Source organism: Schistocerca piceifrons, chromosome 7, assembly GCF_021461385.2.
Source record: "Schistocerca piceifrons isolate TAMUIC-IGC-003096 chromosome 7, iqSchPice1.1, whole genome shotgun sequence".
Classification (NCBI taxonomy): Eukaryota; Metazoa; Arthropoda; class Insecta; order Orthoptera; family Acrididae; genus Schistocerca; species Schistocerca piceifrons.
The window spans coordinates 568180151-568207994 of record NC_060144.1 but is presented as its reverse complement, the minus strand read 5'-3'; the positions used below and the strand labels follow the sequence as shown (position 1 = coordinate 568207994).

Genomic DNA, 27844 nt, shown 5'->3' with positions numbered 1-27844 from the left:
TAAGGAGACTATGAATGTGTGGAAGTCATCCATGCGGGTCTCTCGCCCAGACTCTGCAGTTCTCTGCCGGCTCTGCATTGGCCACACTTGGATGATTGGGGGACCCATGGCTATTTCCTGCACTGTGAACACCCCCCCCCCCCTCCCCTCCCCAATGTCATTGTGGCGCCTGGTTGACAGTTCTGTTGTGCTGCCTTGCTTTGGCTACCCTGCGACAAAATCTTCGGTTACTGGGCTTGTTACCATTAATTTTAGCTTACTGCACCTCATAGGCTGATTTTAGTTTTACGTTTTATATGTGTGGGCGTGTTTTTTTTTTAAAAAAAAAATCATTCTATCCAAGTTTTAGCGCATGTCCCTCTGTGTTCGGTGGCCTAGTGCCTTTAGGCTGGAGGTTTTAATGTGTTGCAGAGTGGCTGGCTTATCGTTTTTATTCTTGTGATCAGTCAGCCATGGTCGTCTGACTCTTGTTTTAATCCCTTTTACCTGTTTCTTGCATCTCTCTGTGGTTTTCTTGTCCTGTTTTGTCCATTGCAGTGTTTGCTGCCCTTCTGTCATTCTGGTGGTTTTTCCTTTCTCCCGATGTGCTGTATGTCTTGTTTGTTTTATTCTTTTCCTTGTGGAATTGTTTTAATTGGGAACAAGGGACCAAGGACCAAGCAGTTTGGTCCCCCCCCCCTTAAACCAACCAACCAGTCCTCATACATTGTCCCCGATGCTATTTACATTTGTAAAAAATGATTTTAATGGCATGTTGACTATGAAAGTCAAATAATATGTTTCTATACATGGCATTGAACTTAAAAAAAATTGTTTCATCTGAGTTTTATTACAAATGCATCAATGTGTTACATTTGTGTGACTAGTTGCTCACATTGTAATAAAATCAGTATATCAAACAAGTTGCAAAAAGTCCTTCATCAAACCTCCGACAAAATTCGTCTGTCTTGTGATAATGCACAACAAATAGACAACAATCTGCAGTTTCGACAAACTTAGCGAAATGAATGTAAATGAAATGCACTGAGCAAGTAATTTATAATGTGGGAATAGTCATATATTGAAAATTGAGCTTGGGTGTTTATAGTGCATAAGTTAGCAGTGACTTAGATATTAATTCTGCCAAAACATCGTGGCAGCTTAAAACTTTGTGTCAGGCCGAGACTCAAACTCAGGACCTTTTCCTTTCCCAGACAAGTGCTCTACCAACTGAGCTACTCAAGCACGACACGTGACCCAACCTCACAGCTTAATACATCCATCAGTACGTTGTCTTCTACCTTTAAGACTTCACAGTGGCTCTCCTGCAAACCTAGCAAAAGCAGCACTCCTGGAAGAAAGGATATTGTGGAGACATGGCTTAACCACAGTCTGGCAGTTGTTTCCAGAAGTTTGCGAAGTTTGGAAGGTAGGAGAAGTAGTGGCGGAAATAAAGGTGTGAGGATGGATTGTGAGTCATGCTCGGGTAGCTCAGTCAGTAGGGAAATTGCCTGAGAAAAGCAAAGGTCCCGAGTTAGAGTATCAGTTCGGCACACAGTTTTAATATTCCAGGAAATTTCACATCAGCACATATTCCGCTGCAGAGTGAAAATGGGTCATTCCATGCCAAGTGGTGTAGAGGCTCCCACATGACCCTCATGGATTTTGATGAAATTTTATATAAACATTCACACATGTTCTCAATGAACACTGGTAAAGTTTCAGTTTCAGAAATTCAATACTTTCGGAGATACAGTCACTTGTTTAAGACCATAACACAGCTTTCTGTAGTGCATCCTTGATTTTTCAGCAACTTTGAGATGAGATATCTCTGTAAGTATTTGATTGAAAGAAATGAAACTTGGCCATCTTATACAACTTTTAGAGCTCTTTAAAGTAAAATATTAATAAAAGGATTTCTGAGCAATTTTCATATAGATAATTTGAAGCAAAGTTGGGCGAAAAAATTGCTGTTTAAAAAGAAAAATGCGAACTTTAGTTTTTTATATCTCCAAAAGTAATTGTGGGATGTACATGAAACTTTGCACACCATAACTCACCAACACAAGGTCTTAGAATATAAAATTTCATTATCCTATTGCTTTCCATTATTTCAAAAATATAGGGTGAAGTTGACGATTTTTCAAAAAGTGCTAAAAATGGTTATTTTTAGTCAAATTTTTCAAGAAAGTGTTTTCTCCAAACTCCTCTAAACTATGGTCATTAGAAAGAGCATAATCTAAACTATCTAGAAAAGTGGATTTGGTTTTGCAATGCAAGCATATAAGGCCCTAAACAATAGCATCATCAAAGAGGCGCACTGGAAGTTTGAACACATTTTTCTGGCACTCAAATTACACCTGAAATCTTTTATTATGCCTAATAAATGTCTATTAGTGCCTCGAATAATTGAAATAAAAAGATCTGGTAAATAGTCAATGAGACTGTCAGAAAAACTTGAAAACTATGAGAAGTAGCCCTTCTGCTTTTATCGTAAGTGTTCATCTGCATACAACTCTTCTCATTTGTAAAAAAAAGAAAAGAAAAAAAAATCATAAAGAATTCAATGAATAATAGCATCATATTTTTTGTACTTCTCAAAATTGTAAATATTTACAAGTGGAAAATTAAGACCTAATTTTTGGATTCAATTGTATAAAACATTTTTCCAAAAAAGAATCGGTTTGCTTGAATCATGCATCAAGTGATGTAAATTTTCCAATCACTATTGCAGAGATTTTAATACCTAGGAGTTGTAACCTGTGAATTTTTGTCTTAAAGTTATTAGGGAAACATGTGAAATTGGTTGGTTAAACATACCAAGCCTGATAAGGGTTTCTTTACACAGGTTCCCAAGCCTGATAGTAAAATTATTTAAGTACCCTGTGTAAAATTAGAAGACACTCTTGGGTTCCTTAGATTGTTCCTCTAACCTATTTCAATTTTTGATATGCTACATTAATTTTCTGATGAATATCAAGAGGAATGGTGTATTGCCGGCCAGATGAATTTACTGATGGAGCTGGAATAACTGCAATAATGTGGTGTTCTGGAACTCAGCACTTGTCACTTCTTGGTGGCCAATAAAATGAATTTGCTGGACCATGTGGATGCATAAAGTTTATTAATGCATCCCTTTGCTCTGTGGGGGTCTCACAGATATTCCCAATCCACCACACATTTTCATAGATGCATGAAACGTATTGTCCTGGTTGGAGAGCAGACATTAATATGCCTCCTTCATTACTGTGACCCATTTTAGCTAGAAAAGATGAACAATCATTTGAAACTCTGCTGACCTGAATTGTTTCATGAATACGTAAAAAATGATGATTTTCTCTAGTGCCTGCTACAGTTTGTCCAAGTTTAAACCTCTCTTCTTGAAATTTTTATATTGGGCACTGGAGCCATCACTGAAATAATGAATGTGGGATATCTGTGCAAACTGTGCTTTTATATATTTAATGAGCTCCTTGATAAAAACGTGAGCTGTAATAGTGTCATGCCGCAAACAATCACTGATAATGCAAAAACTTAAAGATTCTACTTTCTCATTTTGACAAAAGTAGATAACAAATGGATGAATTGTTGATTGACTATTGTCCCAGTGGAAGCCTTGCACAGCATCCTGAATGATAAAAGAATAATTTTCTGCAAAATCCATTAGGACAAGAAGTTCTTCGTCTTTCAGATGACATTTAAGGCCTTTAAGATGCAAGCTTTGATGCTTGGCAATGTAATGATGGCATAACAGACTCCATATTTTATTTTTTACATCTTCAATAAATTCATCCACTACCATTTGCTTCGTGTCCAGTGCGGCCCGATCGGTATGTATCCATTGCTTAAACACAATAACTTCCTGTGGCTCATGATCTAGGAAATAGCTGGCAATTTCAGATGCTATAGCTTCGGGCCCAGGACACCTTTCATAGCAATGTAGCATGCACTGTTTAAAGTTTGGACTGCAAAATGCCTTGCTAAGAATTTTCACGTATACCAGCTCTGCTAAGCATAAGCTTAACATTTTGGTGAATTGCACACATGCAAACTGCATGCATTTCAGCTGATCCTACTGTTACATACCATTTGGGTCTAAGTTCACAAAACTTTGAGAACCCTATTTCTGGACCATTTATATTCTTATAGATAACATACATTTCCAGTAAATTGCAAAGTAACAATCTTTTCTGCATGTATGTCTTTCTATCTAAAAGTCTAACTGAGATACTATCTTCTTTTCCAGGGCACACCCTACTATACTCATCATCTTCAAAAAAATTTCGCACTCTACTAGCAACTTCTGCTGGTAATTTCCTGCTTTGCCTATTTTCGGGAAGTGCCCGAATGCCTTTCTCTGCCTTAAGCTTCCAAGCATTCTTCACCATTCTTTCGGACACACCGAACTGAGCTGCTGTTTGTCTGACAGTCCAACTTACAGGTTCCAAGGTTAAAATTTGCATCTGTTCTTTATGAATTGCATTCTGCATCTTGGCTTTCAGTTCAGTCAGCAAATGTGCATAGTTGGCACAGTTTCCACATTCCTTAATTTCACTAGCATCTTCAATTTGTCAGTTTACTCCCATGGCATTTACAATTCTATTTTTAATCTCATTTTGAGCCTTCTGAATTTTCTTCTTCACATATTGGGGCTTATCTCTGTAGCTTACTGTTCTCTTCAGGGGTGAAATACTGATAGACAATAAGCTACTATTTAATTCTTCTTTTGGTGTAAAGTCCTCATCAGAATGTGATGATAAGGCTGATAAAGCTTCGTCCAAGTGTTTATTTTAGGTAGTCCTGCAAGCCGGACAAATTTTTTGATCTGGCTTTATATTATTAACAAGCTGCTTCTTCAACATATCAGAAGCCTTATTAGCTGTTTTAGTATCAAGAGTGCGAATTCCTGCCTTAACATAATGATTCACTTTCCCAAAGGGATTTAAGCATTTTTTTTGTAACCTCTCATGTTGTGTCAATAACAGGGCTTCATGGTGTAGGCAAACTTGAGAGGTATTGTCCAGCTTTGCTTCAGAACGTCGGACCAACTGCTCTTTTTCCTCATCACTAAAATAAAAGGTTTCAGGTATAATTTGAGTGCCAGAAAAATGTGTTCAAACTTCCAGTGCGCCTCTTTGATGATGCTACTTTTTAGGGCCTTATATGCTTGCATTGCAAAACCAAATCCACTTTTCTAGATAGTTTAGAATATGCGCTTTATAATGACCATAGTTTAGAAGAGTTTGGAGAAAACACTTTTTTGAAAAATTTGACTAAAAATAACCATTTTTAGCACTTTTTGAAAAATCGTCAACTTCACCCTAGATTTATGAAATAATGGAAAGCAATAGGAGAATTAAATTTTATATTCTAAGACCTTGTGTTGGTGAGGTATGGTGTGCAAAGTTTCATGTACATCCCACAATTACTTTTGGAGATATAAAAAACTAAAGTTTGCATTTTTTTTAAACAGCAATTTTTTCGCCCAACTTTGCTTCAAATTATCTATGTGAAAATTGCTCAGAGATCCTTTTCTTAATATTTTACTTTAAAGAGCTCTAAAAGTTGTATAATATGGCCAAGTTTTATTTCTTTCATGCAAATACTTACAGAGATGTCTCATCTCACAGTTGCTCAAAATTTAAGGATGCACTGTAGGAAGCTGTGCTATGGTTGCAAACAAGTGACTATATCTCTGCAAGTTTTGAATTTCTGAAACTGAAGCTTTACTAGTGTTCATTGAGAACATGTGTGAATGTTCATACAAAATTTCATCAAAATCCATGATGGTCATGTGGGAACATTTCTCGATATTAGACCACTTGGCACGGAATAGCCCAAATCCCAAATTTTTTCCCTGAAAATTTTCAATCTAAATTGTAACAAGTAATGGAACGTCCAGGCTGCAACAACGAAAAGGATATATTGTCACTCACTGTAAACATGACGTGTTGAGTTGCAGACAGTCACAGTGAAAAGACTGTTCCACATTAAGCTTTTGGCCAAAGCCTTCATCAGAAAAAAAGGTATTGGCCAAAAGCTTGACGTGTAACGGTCCTTTCGTTGCACCTGTCTGCAATTCAACATGTCATCTTTACGGTGCGTAGCAAACTACCCTTTCCATAATTATCAGTATTTCAGTCTAAAGTATTTTATTCAAGTAATTACATGCACATTGATGTCTACATTAAACAAAGCGTTTGCAGTGGAAACACAAATGAACTAATGTTATGCCAAGTATGTTGTCTTTTGTAAAAACATTTCATTGTTTTAGATGTAATGAAAGTTTGTAATTACAACAAGTCAACATAATCTGTTAGTTATTTATAATTCTCTCTCTACTTTGTATGCTGCACAAAAGTGAGTATCTTATTCCAGATATAGTTGAAGTTTAACAACCATTCTCAATTTTCAGCGGAGAGCAATAAAGAAATATCTGTGCGCTTGGGAGCAATGTGGAAGAATCTGTCGGCAGAAAGAAAAGAGACTTACTATGCAGCTTCAAGGGCAGCTGATGAGGAACATAAACGGAAGTATCCTGGCTACTATTACAGTCCTAAAGAAGCCAGGTTGCGCAAGACATTAAAGCAAGATTTGACTATGTTCTCACGCAAGAATCCAAAGGCAATGGAGGCGATGCACTTAGTGAAGGTAAGCCAGCGACATGCTACAAATTGTAGTTTATGCTGAGATTTGACAGAAGTAACCAAATCAATCATTAAAAAATAATGGAAGGAGAAAGTAACAAACAACTTCTTGTGCTGTAGTTGAGTTGTTATTGGGCACACAAAGAAGATAGAATGTTGCTAACTTTAAGGACCATCCTCCTCAAGAACTAATAGAATACATGCAGCTGCTCAGTTACAGTGTTCTGGCTTAGTACATTGTGCTAGCACTGCAGCTGTACTGAAGTGAGGGATTGTGGCAAGTTGAATGACCAAGGAGAGAGAGCCAGGGAGCAGGAGGAAGGGTTGGAGAACTGGCATTGTGGCGAGTTGAGTGGCCAAGGAGGGAGGGTTCGAGAAATGTGGTTAATCACTGGGAGGAAGAGGCAGCAGGCATAGAAGCTAAGAGTGTAATACTGGTGAGCTCATTCTGACTACAGACGGGGGATATTCTTCACAGTGCACAATGAAGTGGAGAGTGGAATGGGAGAAGGAAATTGAGAGGGGGAGACTACAGAGAGGACAAAGTGATGGTAGGATGAGTGAAGTTAGGGTCATTGGACAAGGGCAAAAGTGGGTAAGGGGCAAGCACTAGAGGAGATTGAGGCCGAGACAATGGGTGTGTGGCAAAGACAATTGCCATCTAAGTAATTCAGGGAAACTGTTGTTGGTGGAGGAGAGGCGAATCCAGATGGTGTAGCTTGTGAAGCAGCGAATTGTGCTCACGACAAGTTCTGTCACTAAGTGGCTAACTGCTCTTTATTACATTTTGGCACTGACCATTCATTTGGTTGAACATCTGGGTGGTGGTTGACGCCCACATAAACTGCTCTGCGAAAGTTTCAGCTGTGCTGGTGTTTGATTGCTTTCACAGTTGACTCTGCCCCTGATAAGATATGATACGATTGTGATGGGACAGGAGTAGGATCTGGTGGGTGGATACTTCGGATGGATCTTGAAACTGGGTGTTTTTTACTGGTACGAACCGCGTTGCGCGGGTTTGGGAGTAGGTGTGGCCTAAGGTCACAAACCTCTCAGTGGAGTAAATAACAGTCATCCATAACTTTAAGGGCAGACCTTGATGAAATTGACCAAAAATGTCAATTTTTGATTTATTTTTTATTTGTTAGGGCAACTCGTGGACAATAAGTTCCCAAAGTTTCAATGTTGAAATCGCATCCGAAGTGCCTGAAAATTAATTAAAAGTGTGACATGGCCTCCCTGTCACACCCACGTCTTATAGCAGCACTTCGATACCAGCTCAGTGAACAACGATTCTGTGTATTACTTTCAACCAAACGTGTGTGGGATACATGTAGAAGGCCGTGATACATACTCTTTGGTTTTATAGATCATCTTTGACTCTGTTCCGTATATTATAAACAATAACAAACTAGCTGCATCATTTATGACGAAGCAATCCCCCCCCCCCTCCATGATACTGACGGAGATATCTCCAAGTGTTCGATTCTTTATTCATTCAGTTATGCCATGATCACAAAGAGTATATAAAAATCTGAGTAAACTGTGTTTGAATAAGTTAGTGAATGGAAGACGTGAGAAACAATGACAAACCAGTAATGAGGCTAAGTACGAAGTAAAAACACTGCTGAAAATGTGAACTCGTCTCCTAGCAGCTCCAAGCGAAAAATTGGTGAGGTGAATGGTGCATACTACAGTTATGAATCTCAGTACACTGGATTTAGATTAATTGAACTTGAATTATTGATTGCAGCAGTGAAATTTTCTTGTGTTTGTAAGACGTGTGGTAGTGATAACATTCAGCTTATAGATGATGGTAAGGGAGTAGGCTTGGCAGCCAATCTGCATATTTTGTGCAAAAACTGCGATGCTGATAGCTCATTCAAAACTTCTGAATGTAAAAACTAGTACTGTGAAGCTAATATGAGATTTACCTATTGATTGAGGTGCATTGTAGTTGGGAAAGAAGGGGGAAATTTATTCTGTGGAATAATGAATATGCCAGCGCCATGTCTGAGATTTACACAAATAAACTGTGTACTGGAAAACATAATTTCTGGTGTGTGTGAGGACAGTATGATAGCAGCTACAATAGAAGCTGTTGCAGACAATGACCCGTTCGATGAGAATGATTCTTGTCATGTTAGAACAGATCTTGTTGTGTCGTGTGACTGTACATTCATGAAAAGAGGGCATACGTCTTTATATGGTGTGTCAAGTGTCATAAGTATTGACACGGAAGGTTCTAGATGTTCAAGTTATGAGCAAATTTTACCATAACTGTGCACTTGGATAATGTGAAGAAGATGTAAGAGGACATAACTGCAGCAAAACATTTTCTGGTTCTAGTGATGGAATGGAAGGAGCTGGTATGCAAATTATTTTTAAGAGATCTGTTAAGGATCGTGGTGTCAGATATGTGAAATATCTTGGGGTTGGTGACTCCAGTGCATTCAAGTCTGTGAATGAGAGCAAACCTCATGGAGAACTTTCAATTGAGAAACGTGAATGCATCGGTCACATCCAGAAGAGAATGGGCTCGAGATTGAGGAAACTTGTCAGTGACGTGAAGGGCAAAAAGTTGGAAGATGGAAAGGGCATTGGTGGACGGACACAACAGACTCATAAAGAAGATGACAGACTCTCTTCAAGTGTATCTGTGCCACATGAGGTGGTGTAAATATCTACAAGTTCAGAGGGATAACAACCCCTACATACACACGGAGAGGCTTCCAAATTGTACCCTGGATCTTGTCAAGCCCACTTCCAGGTTTTTTCTCAAAAAGTGTGTTCATGGCAAAACCCAAAATCCAAATGAGTCTCTAAATTCACTCATATGGAAACGATGGCCCTAAAAACACATTTGCATCTGCTACAATTGCAACTTCTGATGCAGTTATTGTAGTTAATGATCGAAACGTTGGGAGGATGAAGGTATTAGAAATAATGGGCTTCAAGATAGGAAATTTTACTCAAGACATCCTGAGAAAAAATTATTTACAGTGTGTCTCTGCAGCCGAGAAGACAGTTGAAGACCTGGTAAAGGAAAGAAGACGGACAACAAGAAACCAGAAGATAAGCCTTGAAGGGACAGATGACCCAGAGTACAAATGTGGTGCCTTCTGAAGAAGTGACATAAGGAAAAATGTTAGGTTGAACTTTAAATTGCGTTTCCTGAAAAGTTTGTTTTTTAAAGTTTATGTACATTTCCTCAGATTCTATGAATGCTAGAATTATGAAATTTTGTACACGTTTCTGTAAACCTAATAAACGTCTCAAGAGCAAATTGAAATTCTGATTGCAAGCTGAGATATGGGGCAAAGTGCTTGGAATTTTGCACGAATTTAAAATTGTACGTGTGGAATTACAATTTAAAAAATATGAAAATTTTCCTATTTGACCTATTCCAAAAAACAACATACAAAGAGATGTAACAGAGAAATTTTTGTAGAAAGCTCTTGAATACTTTCTGAGAAAAAGGAACATTCATTATTTTTTGAAAATAAAACTTCAAATTTCATTAAAAAGTTGAATATATATAATTAAAGGATTTTATATGTAAATGTGTTACTTTCATTTAAAGCATGGTACAAAATTTCATTGCCGTATCTCCAAAACTGTGGATTAGGTGCATTTTTTAAATAGTGTGTGTTTTTCATCAGCGTCCCTCTTTAAGACAGTCCTGATGTGATTATCCTTCCTTCAGACAAAGGCTTCACTGTCATGATGACTGCAGTGATTATTTGACAGAAGATATCTGCTGACAGTCTGATTCTATCACCTTCAATCCCTGCCACAGTAATCCCATCCTAGAAGTTGAGCCTAATCCCTTAACCCCTTTAAAAATTCTTGGGCCCATCCCAGAACTTCTCCTCTGAACCTATCTCTTGCCTCAACCCAACTAATCACTATAGGCCCATCTTTTGTATGTTTCACATTTGCCAGAGATTGCAGTAAATTAGAGATACTCACTCAGCAACACCAGTATGCGCGTGTGTGTGTGTGTGTGTGTGTGTGTGTGTGTGTGTGTGTGTGTGTGAGAGAGATATCTATTTTTGACGAAGCCCGAAAACTTTATTTGTGACAGTCTTTTTGTTATTCCTATCTGCGACTCAGCATCTCCACTACTCCACTAAATGGTGAGGAGCAACTTTTATAATATTGTAAACTTAACCATTTTCGATGCCTCGTTGTAGCTGGTTGCTGTGTTTCTATGTAACGAATCTTGGCTCTTTTTGACAGACACCTATTGTCCACAGTAACACTACTATTACTTACTGACTCCAAAACCATCACCTCATTCATTAAATATACCTGACAAACCACATCCTTACACATAACTCCTCCTCCTCCTTTGAGTGCAAAGATATAAAACAGTACTGTGGCACAAACACAGCCACTCTCATTGCACCCTGCTATCGCCCACAGCTGTCAGCCATCCTTCCCTGACCTTCCCTCTCATTCCCTGCCCATTTTCTCCTTTCACTCACTCCACCTTACATACCTCCTCACCCTCGTTGAGTTGTGGTGGCAGTAGTCATTTGGAACAATGTAGCCTTGCAGGTATGTGTATGCTATTAGCTCTAAAGGATTCGTCTGAAAGCTATCAATGTTCTCAGTCTTCTTTATGTGCTTATGGACTAGCCAGTGCCTCAACTGTATAGTGAGATGGTAACTTTACATCTTCCATCACATATATTGCAGGAAAGGCTTTTGATTGCCGTGTTTATCGCAAAAAGTTATTAAGGTTTGTAATTGTTTATGCCAGTCAATTTACAGTTTCAGGATTTTGTTAGCATTGGAGAAAACAGCCTAGCAAAACAATAGGTTCCAGTTTGAAAACAAAATGTGATTTTTAGGGCTGTAAACTAGGCTGACCCTTAGGAAGTGTCGCGCTGTTCATGCGGGTTGTGGTTGCTGGTCCTGCATTCCCATTCCTTTGTTTTATGTGGGAGTGATCCCCAATGACTGAGTGGCCTGACTGTCACACATTCATGTTTTCACAGTTACTTGGCGGCACCTGAAGATGAAGCCTTAAGCTTCGAAACCAATCTGAAATACATTAAGAATAGGTGAACCCCAGGCACCTTGAAAATGGAAAATAGTATGCCTTTCAGTTAATTAATTTTAGATGTGGTACACGCTTTCCATGGCCACCATTTCCTTTCGAATTACAAGAGGAATTTATGGAATACATAGAGGCCAACACAGTACTTGGTAAACTACATTATAAATCAAATTTTCCATGAAATATTTTCAAAGACTTTCTGAACAATGTAAAAAGTTGTGTTTTTGTTAATAGCATACTTAACTTTTCCATAAGAGAAATTATTTTTATGTCCAGCCTCTCTTGCACCAAAATATGACATAGGTGAGTAGACATTGCACATTATTTGTTTTTAAGAAAGAATTGAGTACAGGTTGGGCTATGTTTACAAGGATCATCCTTCCAAGTCAAAGGGTCTTTGTTAGTGGACTTTGGTGCTAATAGGAAATCTCCTGAACAAAGGTTTTATACCAGGAGTTTGAGGTGTAACATTCAGTGTGATGATTATCTTCTTTACTTTATTACATGCCCTTGCATTCTTTAGAATTAATGGATTAACAGGGTGTATACCCCCCCCCCCCCCAGGACAGCCAAGGAATCCGGGAAAAACGTAGGAATTTTTTCATCTGGCAAAACATGAGAATATTGTAGAATTCTGGGAATTTTTCATTGTTTTTATTTTTAGTTAAATTTTTGTTATGTTGACTGGTAAGAATTGATCTGATATTCTAACAGAAAATTTTGCATAACCCACTAAAAGAGAAATAACATAAAAAAAAATAAAAAAATCTAACTTTAGTTGCAAAAAAAAAATGCCATTTACAACAACAAAATGCAATGTGCACACAAGTGTCTGCTGACAGCAACATGTGTCTAAGGATTTATTACAAAGACTATGCAATACTTTGTAACAACAAACCAACAAACGGGCCTTGTATGAGTGTGATGCCACAACTGTTTACACCTCTTAACAGGTCGAGGAAAAAAAAAATTATTGTGAATGGTGCTTTGAGAAGTGTTACTTTCAAGGAAATTTCCTTTTACTCAAGATGAATTATGTCATGTGTGAGGATGTACGATGAATTTCTTAAATCACAGAGCATTTGATTGTCATATGAAACTTAACACTTTGAGGACCAGCCACTTAGAAAAGTTTCGGGCCCAGAAGACCAGCCATTTATGTCATTATTTAGAATTTTACAGTACATTTTCATTTGATATATTTTAAAAGGTAAAGACGCTAAAAAAGACCAGTATTATTCGTAACAACTTAGCTTTTCCTCTAGTTATACTGTACGCATATTAATTTAAACCATTAACTTCTTCTGTTTGTGTGTTCGCGCTACTTACATAGTCGTTGCTATTGGCTGACTACTTCACATGTCCTATGCTATGAATGTCTATTGTGTTTAGCTGGCGAGATCACGTGACGTGAAGTATGATTGGCTGACAAAAGCACATCACAAACTTGATTTCACTGCTTAGGAAGCTGCCATGGTGTGTTGCCACACATCTAAGATCTTTCCAAAATGCATTGTTTTTTTTGCTGGGTTTCGTTCCCTGAAGTGCTGGTAATTTCTATGCCATTGTATGAAACCTTCTCCACTCAAATAATTGATCAGTTTTATAGTTCTGAGGGAAAGTATGTTGTCAATTAACAAAGGGGGTGGGGGATTATACACATAATTGAGATTGCTGTAAACTTAGAATTGCCACCCCATACTTCTACTAATAACTTAGTGAGAATCCTGCAGCAATATTATGAAAAGAATAGTTACTACTAACCATAAAGTGGAGATGCTGAGTCACAAAGGCACAACAAAAAGACTATTAGAAAGTTAGCTTTCGGCCAACAAGGCCTTTGTCAAAAATGCCTCTCCCCCCCCCCCCCCCCCCACACACACACACACACACACACACACCACACACACACACACACACACACACACACACACACACACACAAAAGCACAGAGGCTGGCAGCTGTAGCCAGACTCTAGTGAGAATGCTGTTAAGATAACAGCATTTATATCTGCTGCACCAATACGTACATTAATCATTTTATGTTAACACCTTAGTTCAGTATTCAAAATAGCAATGAAATTCGAAGTTCATTTTACATTTCTGATGAGAAGCTTCCATTGTTTGTATATCTATGCTTAGGAAGTCAGCACATCTCAAGGCAGGCAGCAATCAATGGATATCAGTGGATTTCTGTGTCTGATCAGGGATTTCCCCTCATGAAGATGATGTGATTACCATCCCTGTTGGAGACGTGTCATCCCTTGAAGTAGCTCACCACAAGCAAACACAAAAATATCACCCCTTCGCAATATCTGACGTCTTCTTTTATAACTTCATCTTCTTGCTTTCCCTTCGTCTTCATCTGATGGCGAAATAACTTGTGCCATATTTGCCTTAACAACTGTTGGAATACCATAATCAGATAAGGGTGATTGTAGTTTCAGAAACTAATAAGGGAACTGTCCAATCCATCATGTCGAAACCTGCCCTGAAATTCTTTTACAGAAAGAATCCATGAAAAGAAACACTGCAAAAATTTCAGCTGCCAATACACCGTGCAAATAGTGGCAGGCATATTCTTTGTTGACAGCACATCGGTAAACAGATAACATGACACAGCATGATCATAATTTGTAAAGCTAATTTTGGTTGCCATTGATAGTTTCTCTGATGCAGTTGTTCACATTTACTTGCACTCGAATTTGCAACTCATTTGAAATCCTTAATTAATAGCAGTTGCCTCCATGGTAACACTAAATGTTAACAACGGAGATGAAACTGATTTGGTTTTCTTTGTGTTTTCTTTGTCTATGCTTGCTAATAGCATCTGTCTTGGTGCAGGTTCCAGAATTTCACAGTAATGGGGAATCCAGTTACCAATGTCCTTGCAAAGATGAAATATGAAGAAGCTGGCATGCAGTCGAAATTACCTAGTATTTGATGACCTACAAAAGTCTTACTAATAATTCTTGGACATTCATTTGAATGATGTCAACATTGAAATTGTAGAATTGTTACAGGCAATATTTGGACGATTCTGTGAGCTGTGGTTCGAACAATTGTTGTGCTAATTAAAGTCCAGAACAGAAATGAGTACCTTCCAGGCTCAAAGAAAATGTTTACAGTAATAGCTATCAGTGAGAAAGTAAAGGCAATAAATTTCTTGGTTAAACGAAGAAAGGAGAAAATGCTTGTATGCAAGTAGTGCGTAAAGCTGGTTTTATTTTATGAAATGTGAACATGAATTGTTTTATGGGAGAAAGGTATTCACAAAGTATGCAATATGTGCCCAAAAGGAAACTTACATAAGTGTGAAAGAAAAAGATTTAGAGCTGCTTGTGGGAGTAAGTGCACTATTACCATGGGTGATCCCAGAGACTGGGTGCTCTGAATTGCAAGTGAGACAAACATTACTGATTTCAAGGCTTTTTCAACGTGGTTAAACACACTCAGGAAATTATACAGAAAAAAGGTCACAAAATTACAAAGTTTGCCTCAGGTAAATGTGTAAAGGAGGTTTCATTGGTAAGAAAACTGTAGAGAACATCGTAGCTGATGTGAAGATGAAGTAGTTCCTTGCTATCCTCTAAAATGCTGCATATGAAGCCAATAATTCAGGTTTAATACAAGACACACTTTATCATTTTGTGCAAAAAAAAAGACATAAGTTGCTTTTGAAATAGGTGGATGCTATGACATATTCTAATGTTTCTGACTTAAAGTGTGGAGTGTGAATCTGGGTTATTTCGGTTCATTCCCCCAAACCACCAACCACTTCTTTACGAGGTGACTTACTTGGAATTTGCAGCCACTATTCTTTACTGGATAGCCGGCTGCTGGACACCCTGTTGACCTCTTCTCCATCGAATAACACAAGGTACAGGAATTTTTAGACTCTTGTCTACTTATAAAATAAGCAGACATACAAACTTTTCATTTTGTTAATTAATGATGTATTTGACCTTCGTACACAATAAAACTGTTACTTTCAACATAAATATATAACTTCTGGTAAGTCTCCCGTACAGTCGAATGTCGGAAACAAATTACAGTTAAAAGAAAGTTGGTTTTGATGCCATAACTTTTCTTAACATGATTTGGAAAATAAGTCTTGCCTATAGCAAGGTTACATCAAGAGTTTTCAGGAGTTATTTTTCAACTGTCTTTGTTTTAATAACAATAGTCAATGACGCAATAAGTGCAGAGCTGCCTATAAACTCCATGGTTCTTCCTTACACACTCAGATCGAACACACAATATTTTGTTCGTAGACATTATGCAAATAATCACTCATAATAACATTTCATATTGTAACAGTATACATTTCATACATATGTTTATATACATATCTTTTTTTTCAGTAACAATTCTCTGTCCTCTCTTGAACAATCTTTTGCTTATTGTTTCTCTACTCTTTTTTTTATTTTATTTTGTTTTTAAGACATGAGTATTTACTCGTGTTTTTAGTCAGTTTTACTAATATTTAAGAATTGTGAGGACTCTCTCTCTCTCTCTCTCTCTCTCTCTCTCTCTCTCTCTCTCTCTCTCTCTCTCCAGTCGTAAACTTCGGATGTTTATGACCCTATTCCTAGTATGTGCTATTTTCATTATTTGTAGCTTGGAGGAACTCTGGACAAAATGAAAGTGTTCTTTTGACACTCATTTATTTCCATGAAACATCATAATGCTAGTCGTTCGTAGAATTCACACTTCCCAGAATAATCCTTATATAACTTGTGACTTTTGTCACGATGCTGTCCCCTACTCCTATGATCAGCTCCTATCCCTTGCTTGTGGGTTGACCTTATGAGAGCACTTCCTCTTTCCATTCTGGTAGTTACCCCCCTTAGGCCGCAGATCGTCCTATATCCACGTAGGTATGCCTGCCCTATACATAGTGAATGCCGCGTACGCCCCCCTTATCCTTTCTGAATAGGCCTCACAGTTCATTACCCTAGTATACATTTCTGTCTGCTTGTGTCTGTATATGTGTGGATGGATATATATATATATATGTGTGTGTGTGTGTGTGTGTGTGTGTGTGTGTGTGTGTGTGTGTGTGCGCGCGCGCGAGTGTATACCTGTCCTTTTTTCCCCCTAAGGTAAGTCTTTCTGCTCCTGGGATTGGAATGACTCCTTACCCTCTCCCTTAAAACCCACATCCTTTCGTCTTTCCCTCTCCTTCCCTCTTTCCTGACGAAGCAACCGTTGGTTGCGAAAGCTTGAAATTTTGTCTGTGTGTTTGTGTGTTTTTTTATTGTGTCTATCTACCAGCACTTTCTCGTTTGGTAAGTCATGGAATCTTTGTTTTTAATACTACAATTGAGTATCTTCTGGTAAAGATAGATTTATATCTTAAACTTTGCATTCAGTCTTTAATATATTGTTTACTCTCTAGAGTCCTCCTCTACTTACCAGCTTCTATACAGGGTGTTACAAAAAGGTACGGCCAAACTTTCAGGAAACATTCTTCACACACAAAGAAAGAAAATATGTTATGTGGACATGTGTCCGGAAACACTTACTTTCCATGTTAGAGCTCATTTTATTACTTCTCTTCAAATCACATTAATCATGGAATGGAAACACACAGCAACAGAACGTACCAGCGTGACTACAAACACTTTATTACAGGAAATGTTCAAAATGTCCTACGGTAGCGAGGATACATGCATCCACCCTCCATCGCATGGAATCCCTGATGCGCTGATGCAGCCCTGGAGAATGGCGTATTGTATCACAGCCGTCCACAATACGAGCACGAAGAGTCTCTACATTTGGTACCGGGGTTGCGTAGACAAGAGCTTTCAAATGCCCCCATAAATGAAAGTCAAGAGGGTTGAGGTCAGGAGAGCGTGGAGGCCATGGAATTGGTCCGCCTCTACCAATCCATCGGTCACCGAATCTGTTGTTGAGAAGCGTACGAACACTTTGACTGAAATGTGCAGGAGCTCCATCGTGCATGAACCACATGTTGTGTCGTACTTGTAAAGGCACATGTTCTAACAGCACAGGTAGAGTATCCCGTATGAAATCATGATAACGTGCTCCATTGAGCGTAGGTGGAAGAACATGGGGCCCAATCAAGACATCACCAACAATGCCTGCCCAAACGTTCACAGAAAATCTGTGTTGATGACGTGATTGCACAATTGCGTGCAGATTCTCATCAGCCCACACATGTTGATTGTGAAAATTTACATTTTGAACACGTTGGAATGAAGCCTCATCCGTAAATGCAGCATTTGCACTGAAATGAGGACTGACACATTGTTGGATGAACCATTCGCAGAAGTGTACCCGTGGAGGCCAATCAGCTGCTGATAGTGCCTGCACACGCTGTACAAGGTACAGAAACAACTGCTTCTCCCGTAGCACTCTCCATAAAGTGACGTGGTCAACGTTACCTTGTACAGCAGCAACTTCTCTGACGCTGACATTAGGGTTATCGTCAACTGCACGGAGAATTGCCTCGTCCATTGCAGGTGTCCTCATCGTTCTAGGTCTTCCCCAGTCGCGAGTCATAGGCTGGAATGTTCCGTGCGCCCTAAGATGCCAATCAATTGCTTCGAACGTCTTCCTGTGGGGACACCTTCGTTCTGGAAACCTGTCTCGATACAAACGTACCGCGCCACGACTATTGACCCGTGCTAATCCATACATCAAATGGGCATCTGCCAACTCCGCATTTGTAAACATTGCACTGACTGCAAAACATCGTTCGTGATGAACACTAACCTGTTGATGCTACGTACTGATATACTTGATGCTAGTACTGTAGAGCAATGAGTCGCATGTCAACACAAGCACCGAAGTCAACATTACCTTCCTTCAATTAGGCCAGCTGGTGGTGAATTGAGGAAGTACAGTACATACTGACGAAACTAAAATGAGCTCTAACGTGGAAATTAAGCGTTTCCGGACACATGTCCACACAACATCTTTTCTTTATTTGTGTGTGAGGAATGTTCCTGAACGTTTGGCTGTACCTTTTTGTAACACCCTGTATTTTCAATAGATACTATGTCTACATATACTGTTTACGTCCCACTATCCTTCAGTTCATCAGAGTATTTATTACACTGACATTTCTTAATGATCAAAATGACTAATTCCTCTCCTACTTTAATTTTATTTCTTTGCTGACGCCTTTTTCTTATTTATCCATTACTCATTACTGCTTTATAGTTGTTAGTTATGTAGCATTTCCGTTCAATAAACTTATGTGCATTTCTCTCTCTTTGCGCATGAGTTCATTGTGCCTATGCTAATCTCTGTGCCTATGCTTATCTCTTTGCTTATGTGCACCTCTTCTTATGTATATTTGATGTATAACTGTCATAGCTTCCTATATATGGGTACATATTTCCATATGTACACACACTTTCCCCTACAACACCAGGTGGTTCTCACATTGTGACAGGCTTTGTCTTATGTAATTTAATGTTTGCGTAGAAGTGTATATTTGTGTATATGTGGATGTGTGTTCGTGTAGTCTGATTTTTCGGCCTTCTTATCTAAAGATAAGATTTAGGTTATAGTAAACACTGGAATCAGGAAGGACTTCAGCGATAGAAGTTTGTGAATATGAAAAGAGGAAAAAATAGACAGGTCCACAAATGAGAAGTAAGAAAAGAAAAATATACAAACCCTCTCCTCTGTATCACATCTCATAAAAGGTATAAAATACTAGAAAATCTATACACCCTGGTATAAGGGTTGTTCAGCTAGTCACACCATATTATATTTTCCACTAATGTAATACTCTATTCAGTTTATTTTGTAAAGATATCACGTTTTTTCTGTGATTCTCTTAACTTGTTCTCTATTTTATGGTCATATCTGGTTTTCTAAGCAATAAGATTACAGGATAGTTCTAGATCTTAAAGAAATTCGATGCAGGAAAACTATTTTGGAAGTAACATCGAAGACGACTCGGGATCTGATGGTCGTTACTCCACCCGTTAACTCAAAATGTGGGGGATATACAATTTTACATCCTTTACATTGTATTTCCCCTTCTCTAATCTAGTTGTGGGACCTACTAAAAATGATGTCGTAGGATGGACCATCGTTTGTACCCGGTATGGTCCCTCATATTTTTGAAAAATGTAAGAGTCTCTTTCTTCAGAGTCGAGCTGTGAAGATGTTGTTTTATAAGAACCAGGTCATCGACATGGTACTGAGGTTCCACAGTCTTTTCGTTGTGCTTACTTATTCTTTGTAGTGTCTTTTCAATTAAATTATTAGAAACTATTTCCTGATTTACTTCGTAATTGACTCTAGGCTGTTCAGACCAATTAAAACACTTAATTAGAGGTTCTCCTATAAAAGGTTTGCCTATAACTTGTGAAGGTGTCAACCCAGTTGATAAATGGGATAATTCATTTAGGATAAGTTCAAAGTCCTTAATTTTAGTTGCCCACGAAGTATGTTTTTCATGGCAGTAAGTACGACATAATTTTCCAATTTCCTTCATTTCTCCTTCACATGGATTTGATGACTGGTTATAATTGGATATTAACAGGTGTCAAATACTTTCCCACGTTAGGAATTCACTAAATTTGTTACTCACAAATTGTGGTCTGTTATCCATAAGAAACTGTTTTGGTTTACACACTTCTAGCTAGTATTGTTGTAAACAGTATATAACCATCTCTGTATTTGCTCTTTTAATGGGATATAATTTAATATATTTTGATCAGCATTCTGTTTTTGTTGTTGTTGTTGTTGTTGCGGTCTTCAGTTCTGAGACTAGTTTGATGCAGCTCTCCATGCTACTCTATCCTGTGCAAGCTTCTTGATCTCCCAGTACCTACTGCAACCTACATCCTTTTGAATCTGCTTAGTGTGTTCATCTCTTGGTCTCCTTCTATGATTTTTACCCTCCACGCTGCCCTCCAATACTAAATTGGTGATCCCTTGATGCCTCAGAACATGTCCTGCCAATTGATCCTTTCTTCTGGTCAAGTTGTGCCACAAACTCCTCTTCTCCTCAATCCTATTCAATACCTCCTCATTAGTTATGTGATCTACCCATCTAATCTTCAGGATTCTTCTGTAGCACCACATTTCGAAAGCTTCTATTCTCTTCTTTTCCAAACTATTTATCGTCCATGTGTCACTTCCATACATGGCTACACTCCATATACTTTCAGAAACGACTTCCTGACACTTAAATCTATTCTCGATGTTAACAAATTTCTCTTCTTCAGAAACGCTTTCCTTGCCATTGCCGGTCTACATTTTATATCCTCTCTACTTCGACCATCATCGGTTATTTTGCTCCCCAAATAGCAAAACTCCTTTACTACTTTAAGTGTCTCATTTCCTAATCTAATTCCCTCAGCATCACCTGACTTAATTTGACGACGTTCCATTATCCTCGTTTTGCTTTTGTTGATATTCATCTTATATCCTCCTTTCAAGACACTAACCATTCCGTTCAACTGTTCTCCCAAGTCTTGCTGTCTGACAGAATTACAATGTAATCGGCGAACCTCAAAGTTTTTATTTCTTCTCCATGGATTTTAATACCTACTCCGAATTTTTCTTTTGTTCCCCTCACTGCTTGCTCAATATACAGATTGAATAACATTGGGGAGAGGCTACAACCCTGTCTCACTCCCTTCCCAACCACTGCTTCCCTTTCATGTCCCTCGACTCTTATAACTGCCATCTGGTTTCTGTACAAATTGTAAATAGCCTTTCGCTCCCTGTATTTTACCCCTGCCACCTTCAGAATTTGAAAGAGAGTATTCCAGTCAACATTGTCAAAAGCTTTCTCTAAGCCTACAAATGCTAGAAACGTAGGTTTGCCTTTCCTTAATCTAGCTTCTAGGATAAGTCGTAGGGTCAGTATTGCCTCACGTGTTCCAGTGTTTATACGGAATCCAAACTGATCTTCCCCAAGGTCAGCTTCTATCAGTTTTTCCATTCGTCTGTAAAGAATTCGCGTTAGTATTTTGCAGCTGTGACTTATTAAACTGATTGTTTGGTAATTTTCACATCTGTCAACACCTGCTTTCTTTGGGATTGGAATTACTATATTCTTCTTGAAGTCTGAGGGTATTTTGCCTGTCTCATACATCTTGCTCACCAGATGGTACAGTTTTGTCAGGACTGGCTCTCCCAAGGCTGTCAGTAGTTCTAATGGAATGTTGTCTACTCCTGGGGCCTTGTTTCGACTCTGGTCTTTCAGTGCTCTGTCAAACTCTTCACGCAGTATCGTATCTCCCATTTTATCTTCATCTACATCCTCTTCCATTTCCATAATATTGTCCTCAAGTACATCGCCCTGTATAGACCCTCTATATACCCCTTCCACCTTTCTGCTTTCCCTTCTTTGCCTAGAACTGGGTTTCCATCTGAGCTCTTGATATTCATACAAGTGGTTCTCTTTTATCCAAAGGTCTCTTTAATTTTCGTGTAGGCAGTATCTATCTTACCCCTAGTGAGATAAGCATCTACATCCTTACATTCGTCCTCTAGCCATCCCTGCTTAGCCATTTTGCACTTCCTGTCGATCTCATTTTTGAGACGTTTGTATTCCTTTTTACCTGCTTCATTTACTGCATTTTTATATTTTCTCCTTTCATTAATTAAATTCAATATTTCTTCTGTTACCCAAGGATTTCTACTAGCCCTTGTCTTTTTACCTACTTGATCCTTTGCTGCCTTCACTACTTCGTCCCTCAGAGCTACCCATTCTTCTTCTACTACTGTATTTCTTTCCCCCATTCCTGTCAATTGTTCCCTTATGCTCTCTCTGAAACTCTGTACAACCTCTGGTTCTTTGTTTATCCAGGTCCCATCTCCTTAAATTCCCACCTTTTTGCAGTTTCTTCAGTTTTAATCTACAGTTCATAACCAATAGATTGTGGTCAGAGTCCAAATCTGCCTCTGGAAATGTTTTACAATTTAAAACCTGGTTCCTAAATCTCTGTCTTACCATTATATAATCTACCTGAAACCTTCTAGTATCTCCAGGGTTATTAAAGCTACTCCTGCATTACCCCTATTTGATTTTGTATTTATAACCCTGTATTCGTCTGACCAACAGTCTTGTTCCTCCTGCCACCGAACTTCACTAATTCCCACTATATCTAACTTTAACCTATCAATTTCCCTTTTTAAATTTTCTAACCTACCTGCCCGATTAAGGGATCTGACAGTCCACGCTCCAATCCGTAGAACGCCAGTTTTCTTTCTCCTGAAAACGGCGTCCTCTTGAGTAGTCCCTGCCCGGAGATCCGAATGGGGGACTGTTTTACCTCCAGAATATTTTACCCAAGATGACGCCATCATCATTTAACCATACAGTAAAGTTGCCTGCCCTCGGGAAAAATTACGGCTGTAGTTTCCCCTTGCTTTCAGCCGTTCGCAGTACCAGCACAGCAATGCCGTTTTGGTTAGTGTTACAAGCCCAGATCAGTTCATCATCCAGACTGTTGCCCCTGCAACTACTGAAAAGGCTGCTGCCCCTCTTCAGGAACCATGCGTTTGTCTGGCCTCTCAACAGATAGCCCTCCGTTGTGGTTGCACAGCTATCTGTATTGCTGAGACACGCAAGCCTCCCCACCAACGGCAAGGTCCATGGTTCATGGGGGGAGGATCAGCATTCTATTATAACCAAAATATATGATACTCCTTGCTTTCCTTGTGGAATTCGTTCAAAAAAATCTTCCTCTGTGAGGTCGTGTAATGATGTACGAATAATAGGATACATTTTGAATTTCACGTGAGTATTATTCTCTTTTACTTTCTGGCATATTTCACAGGCTGTAATCAAAAATGCTATTTTATGACCTAGTTTCTTGAAATAATGAGACTTATTCATATGGGATATACATTTTTTTAATTCTGAAGTCTCCATATCCTGGTGAACATACCACACAAGTTTGTGTTCCATTACCTTCGGAATACATACGCGCCAATGCTGTGATATTACACTGTCTCTCCAAAACAAGTTATGATCTATAATTTTCCATTTTCCTAATTGATTAGGAGATAACGAGTTCTGGTTACACATACAAAATATTTCTGTGAAATAAGGATCTTGATGGATATTCCTTGTTATTCTTTGAGCCATTTCCTTTACAATGATGTTTGGATATTCTGCTGACATAAAATTAATGGCAAAAATAACGCCGGGCCCTTCCATACGTTTCGATTCTTTCATTCCTATGGGTAGCCTCGATAAAGCGTCAGGTGCAATATTTTTGTAACCTTTTACGTATCGTATCTTAATATCATATTCCTGTAGGAAAAGCATCCATCACAGCAACCTACTGTGCAGTAATCGACTTCTCATAAGAAAGGATAAAGCTTGATGATCTGTGTGAATATGGATTTCTGATCCCCATACTAGTGTTTGAAACTTTTGAATACTCCACACAATTGTCAGTAGTTCCTTTTCGGTAGTTGTGTAATTTAGTTTTTGCTTATTTAAGCTGTGGCTAGCAAAATGTATGGTTCTGTGTTCTACATTACTTGGATCCCATTCTCCTTGGAAAAGTTCAGCAGCAACACCATAATCAAATGCGTCTGTCAAAAATTTAAATGGTTCGCCCATAACTGGATGATGTAATATGGGTGATTCAACAAGTGCTCTTTTAACGTTTTCAAACACATCATTTGCACCTTGTTCCCAAGTCCACGGTACTCCCTTTCTTAATAAACATAAAATTCTTGGGTCATTTAACTCTTGTCCTCGTACGTACCATCGATAGTATCTGGCCGTACCTATAAATCCTTTTAATTGTCTTACATTTCTGGAGTGCGGACATTCTTTGATAGCTTTTATGCATTCAGGGTCTGGTCTAATTCCCTTTACCCCTATAATATGACCTAAGAACTTAGGTCCTTGGTGCGCGAAAAACGATTTAGACAGCTTTACTGTGATACCTATTTCTTTAAATTTTTTCAGTGTGTTGCACAAAGTTGGACAACGGTCCTCCCAAGCAGCTGATATTATTAAGATATTGTCTATGTATATTATCAAATCCTTCAATAAGTCTCTCCCTATCGCTTCATCTAACGCACGTATAAATACGGGCACAGAGGTATTAAGTCCAAATGGCAATACATTGAAATGATGACGATTTTCTTTCAAACAGAAAGGCTGTATACTTTTTGGATTCTGAATGTATTTTTATCTGCCAATATCCCGCGGTCAAGTCCATTGTACTAAGTAATCTCCCCTATTCAAATTTGGATAACAATTCTTCCATATTAATCGGTTGATCTCTCTCCGTTTCTATATGTATATTTAATGTATGAGCATCTAAGACTAATTGTACCCTGCCTGTAGCTTTCTTCACCACAATCAGAGGATTATTCATTACACTGGAACTTTGTTCTATAATATTATTATCTATAATTTTGTTAATTCATCCTGAACTGCTTCCTTGAAACTCACTGGTATTGGATACGGTTTGCAAAAGAATGGACTGTCATCTTTGATTTTGAACTTACGGATATAGTCGTTGATGTTACCTGGACAATTGGAAAACACCACTTCATACTCCATTAAAATTTTATACAAATCTTGTCTTTGTTGATTGGTTGATATTAGGGATTCATTAACTTTGTTTTGTGTATCAGTTTGACGTGTTACTTGATCCACATTATCGATCCACAGCAAAAACAAGTAACTTTTAAGTTTTTTAATAAATACTCGCAGAGCACCATAGCAGCTCAGATTTTGACAGTACTTTTCTTTCAATGTGTTCTTCCTGCGTGAAAAATTTCAAGTTAGGTTTTCACATGTCGGATTAGGTCATTCTCTTGTAAGTACAAGAGGCAGTTGGAATTTTTTTTGCTACAGCCTTACCGATTTCCAGATCATTGCTTTTTATTAATAGGAATACATTATGAGGTCCTTTAATTTCTTCTGATCCAGAAGCTGAGCATGTACGACATTTGAGGAAGAAAAATATGTATTCTTAGGAGTTGTTCTTCCTTGGAGATAATTGAAGTTGTTTCGTGTCTCGCACTTGCACAGCGACATGTTCCCTAGGTATAACTGAGCTGCTGTATCTGATGTTACTTTAGATCTGGCGTGATTGTGTATCTGCACTCTCACCTGCAGATGGCAGCCAGTTGGACCATCGTAATGGTGTGCAATCAGGATGATGAAATCCAGCTACATATGGATAAAGAGCATCAACTGAAATTGTAGTATATGAAGCAATATCCTGTTCTTTGGGACATAACCATTGAAATGTGGGAAAGTGACATATTATCAGTGAAGTTAGTGAGCAGTTACGTTCTTTTATTTTTTATGTAACTTTCCTGAAAGGACTTCACGATACCACAACAGGTTTCGATCACTCGGTGGTCGCTGGTCACCCTCAGAGTAAAAGCACATGCTGCAAGCAGTTATGTAAAGTTCCAGCTGCCTTGCCAATGTAACATACATTACACTTGGAGCATGTACTTGCAGTTATATGGTGACAAATGAGTGAACAAAACCACTTACATATTGTAAAGTATTTTTATTGTCATAAAAATAACATCACAGTCCAAAAATTCTCAGTTGTCATCTCATTTTTATTTCTGCATGGAAAGGTGACTTTCAAGAAATCCATGAATGTTACAGTGTACGTTATCAGGCACTTCGCTGCTTCATGTAAACTTTCTCATTGTGTTTTGTCCGTACAAAAGTGTCATGTTCGATGAAAAGTTGCACTAGCAGCAAGTTCAAACTGCTCCTCAAAAGTGGCCAAAAATGCGATAACAGCAAGAAATCAGGATTAAATAAACTGCTTGTGTTTTTGTAAGTGCAGTTTAGTTGATCTGCGTGTTTTGGTGTCGTATCAAAATGGAGTGATTGAAGTTTAGTGATTATACCTCACTTCTCCATTGTTAAGTAAAGAGCTAAGGCTTGCTCTTCTGAAGATGCTGGGATTTGATGGTCTCCTCTCAATTTCTCCTTCCCTTTAAATGTTACTGATGGTCTCCCCTCAATTTCTTCTAGCTGTAAAATGTTGTTGTTATTACGTTTATCAAATTTTTCAACATAAGGGTGCTGGAAGCAGATTTCCATCCTGCTGCAAGTTTCGGCAAGTGTTAAGGTTAAATTTGTACCGCACTTTTGTGTGTCTTGCTTCTCCAAATTTACAGTATCATTCCCAAAAGCTTCTGCAGTAGCTTTAATTTGTAAATAAAATATCTGCAATTATGAAACGGATAGATTGCCACTCATCATAAAGATGGGGTGACATTGAGTTGCAGACAGGCACAATGAAAAGACTGTTACACACACACACACACACACACACACACACACACACACACACACACATGACTGCTATCTCAGGATGCTCTGGCCATTATGTAAATAAAGTCTGCCCACCCCCCTTCCTTCCCTTCCATCTTCCATCATTACCCAACATTTTTCTTAATCCTCCCTCTCCCTTTTTTCACGTACAAATCGTGTATGTCACATTATTTTATATTTGATTCAATTCATTGGTTTCTATAAAAAAGAATTTGGGCAATAACCTAATAAGATGCCATTGTTTGTTTTTTTATATTGTTACCCATCATTTTACTATTTCTTCCTCCCCCCTTTTACCACTTACAAATGATGTACATCACATTATTTTGTATTTGACTTAATTCATTGATCTCTATAACAAAAATTTGGGCAGTAACCTAATAAGAAGCCATTGTTTGTCTTTTTATACTGCCATTAGTGGTATTAAGTCCATCTTTTTTATATCAGTATTTTAATAATTTAGTTATTTTCTGGCTGTTTGAGTGCTATGCTCTCCTGCACTTCTGCACATTTATTCCTTGCATACATGTACTGCCCTCTTGTGTCCTAAATTTTCCTTAACTCAAGAGACATTGACATACTGTCAGTTCACTAGTTGGACATTCAGCATGATATTATCCGGTTATATTATTGTGGTGGTGAATTTGACCTTCATTTGTGCCTTATGGCTACATAATTAACATTCCTCCACAATATCATGTGAACAGTTAAGAGCAAAAATTCTGTATAAGTCAGTGATTTGTTTTTACTTTTGCCCTGTACCTATTTTTTCACGTGTATATAATGTTAACCATGTTAGGTGTTAACCTTTGATCCTTCTAGAGATGCTTTTAAAGATGTCGAAACCTAGGTCGAGTGATTTTC

At 38.3% G+C, this 27844-nt stretch overlaps 1 protein-coding gene across 2 annotated transcripts in view; it reads left to right on the top strand.

The window, feature by feature from the left end:
• LOC124805190 (protein tramtrack, beta isoform-like) overlaps positions 1-27844 on the top strand; it is a 149460-nt gene that overhangs the window by 113292 nt on the left and 8324 nt on the right. For both annotated transcript variants that reach the window (XM_047265687.1, XM_047265686.1), the window contains exon 10: positions 6395-6630. In XM_047265687.1, the coding sequence (XP_047121643.1) occupies positions 6395-6630 (236 nt within the window). The remainder of the gene's footprint in view (positions 1-6394; positions 6631-27844) is intronic.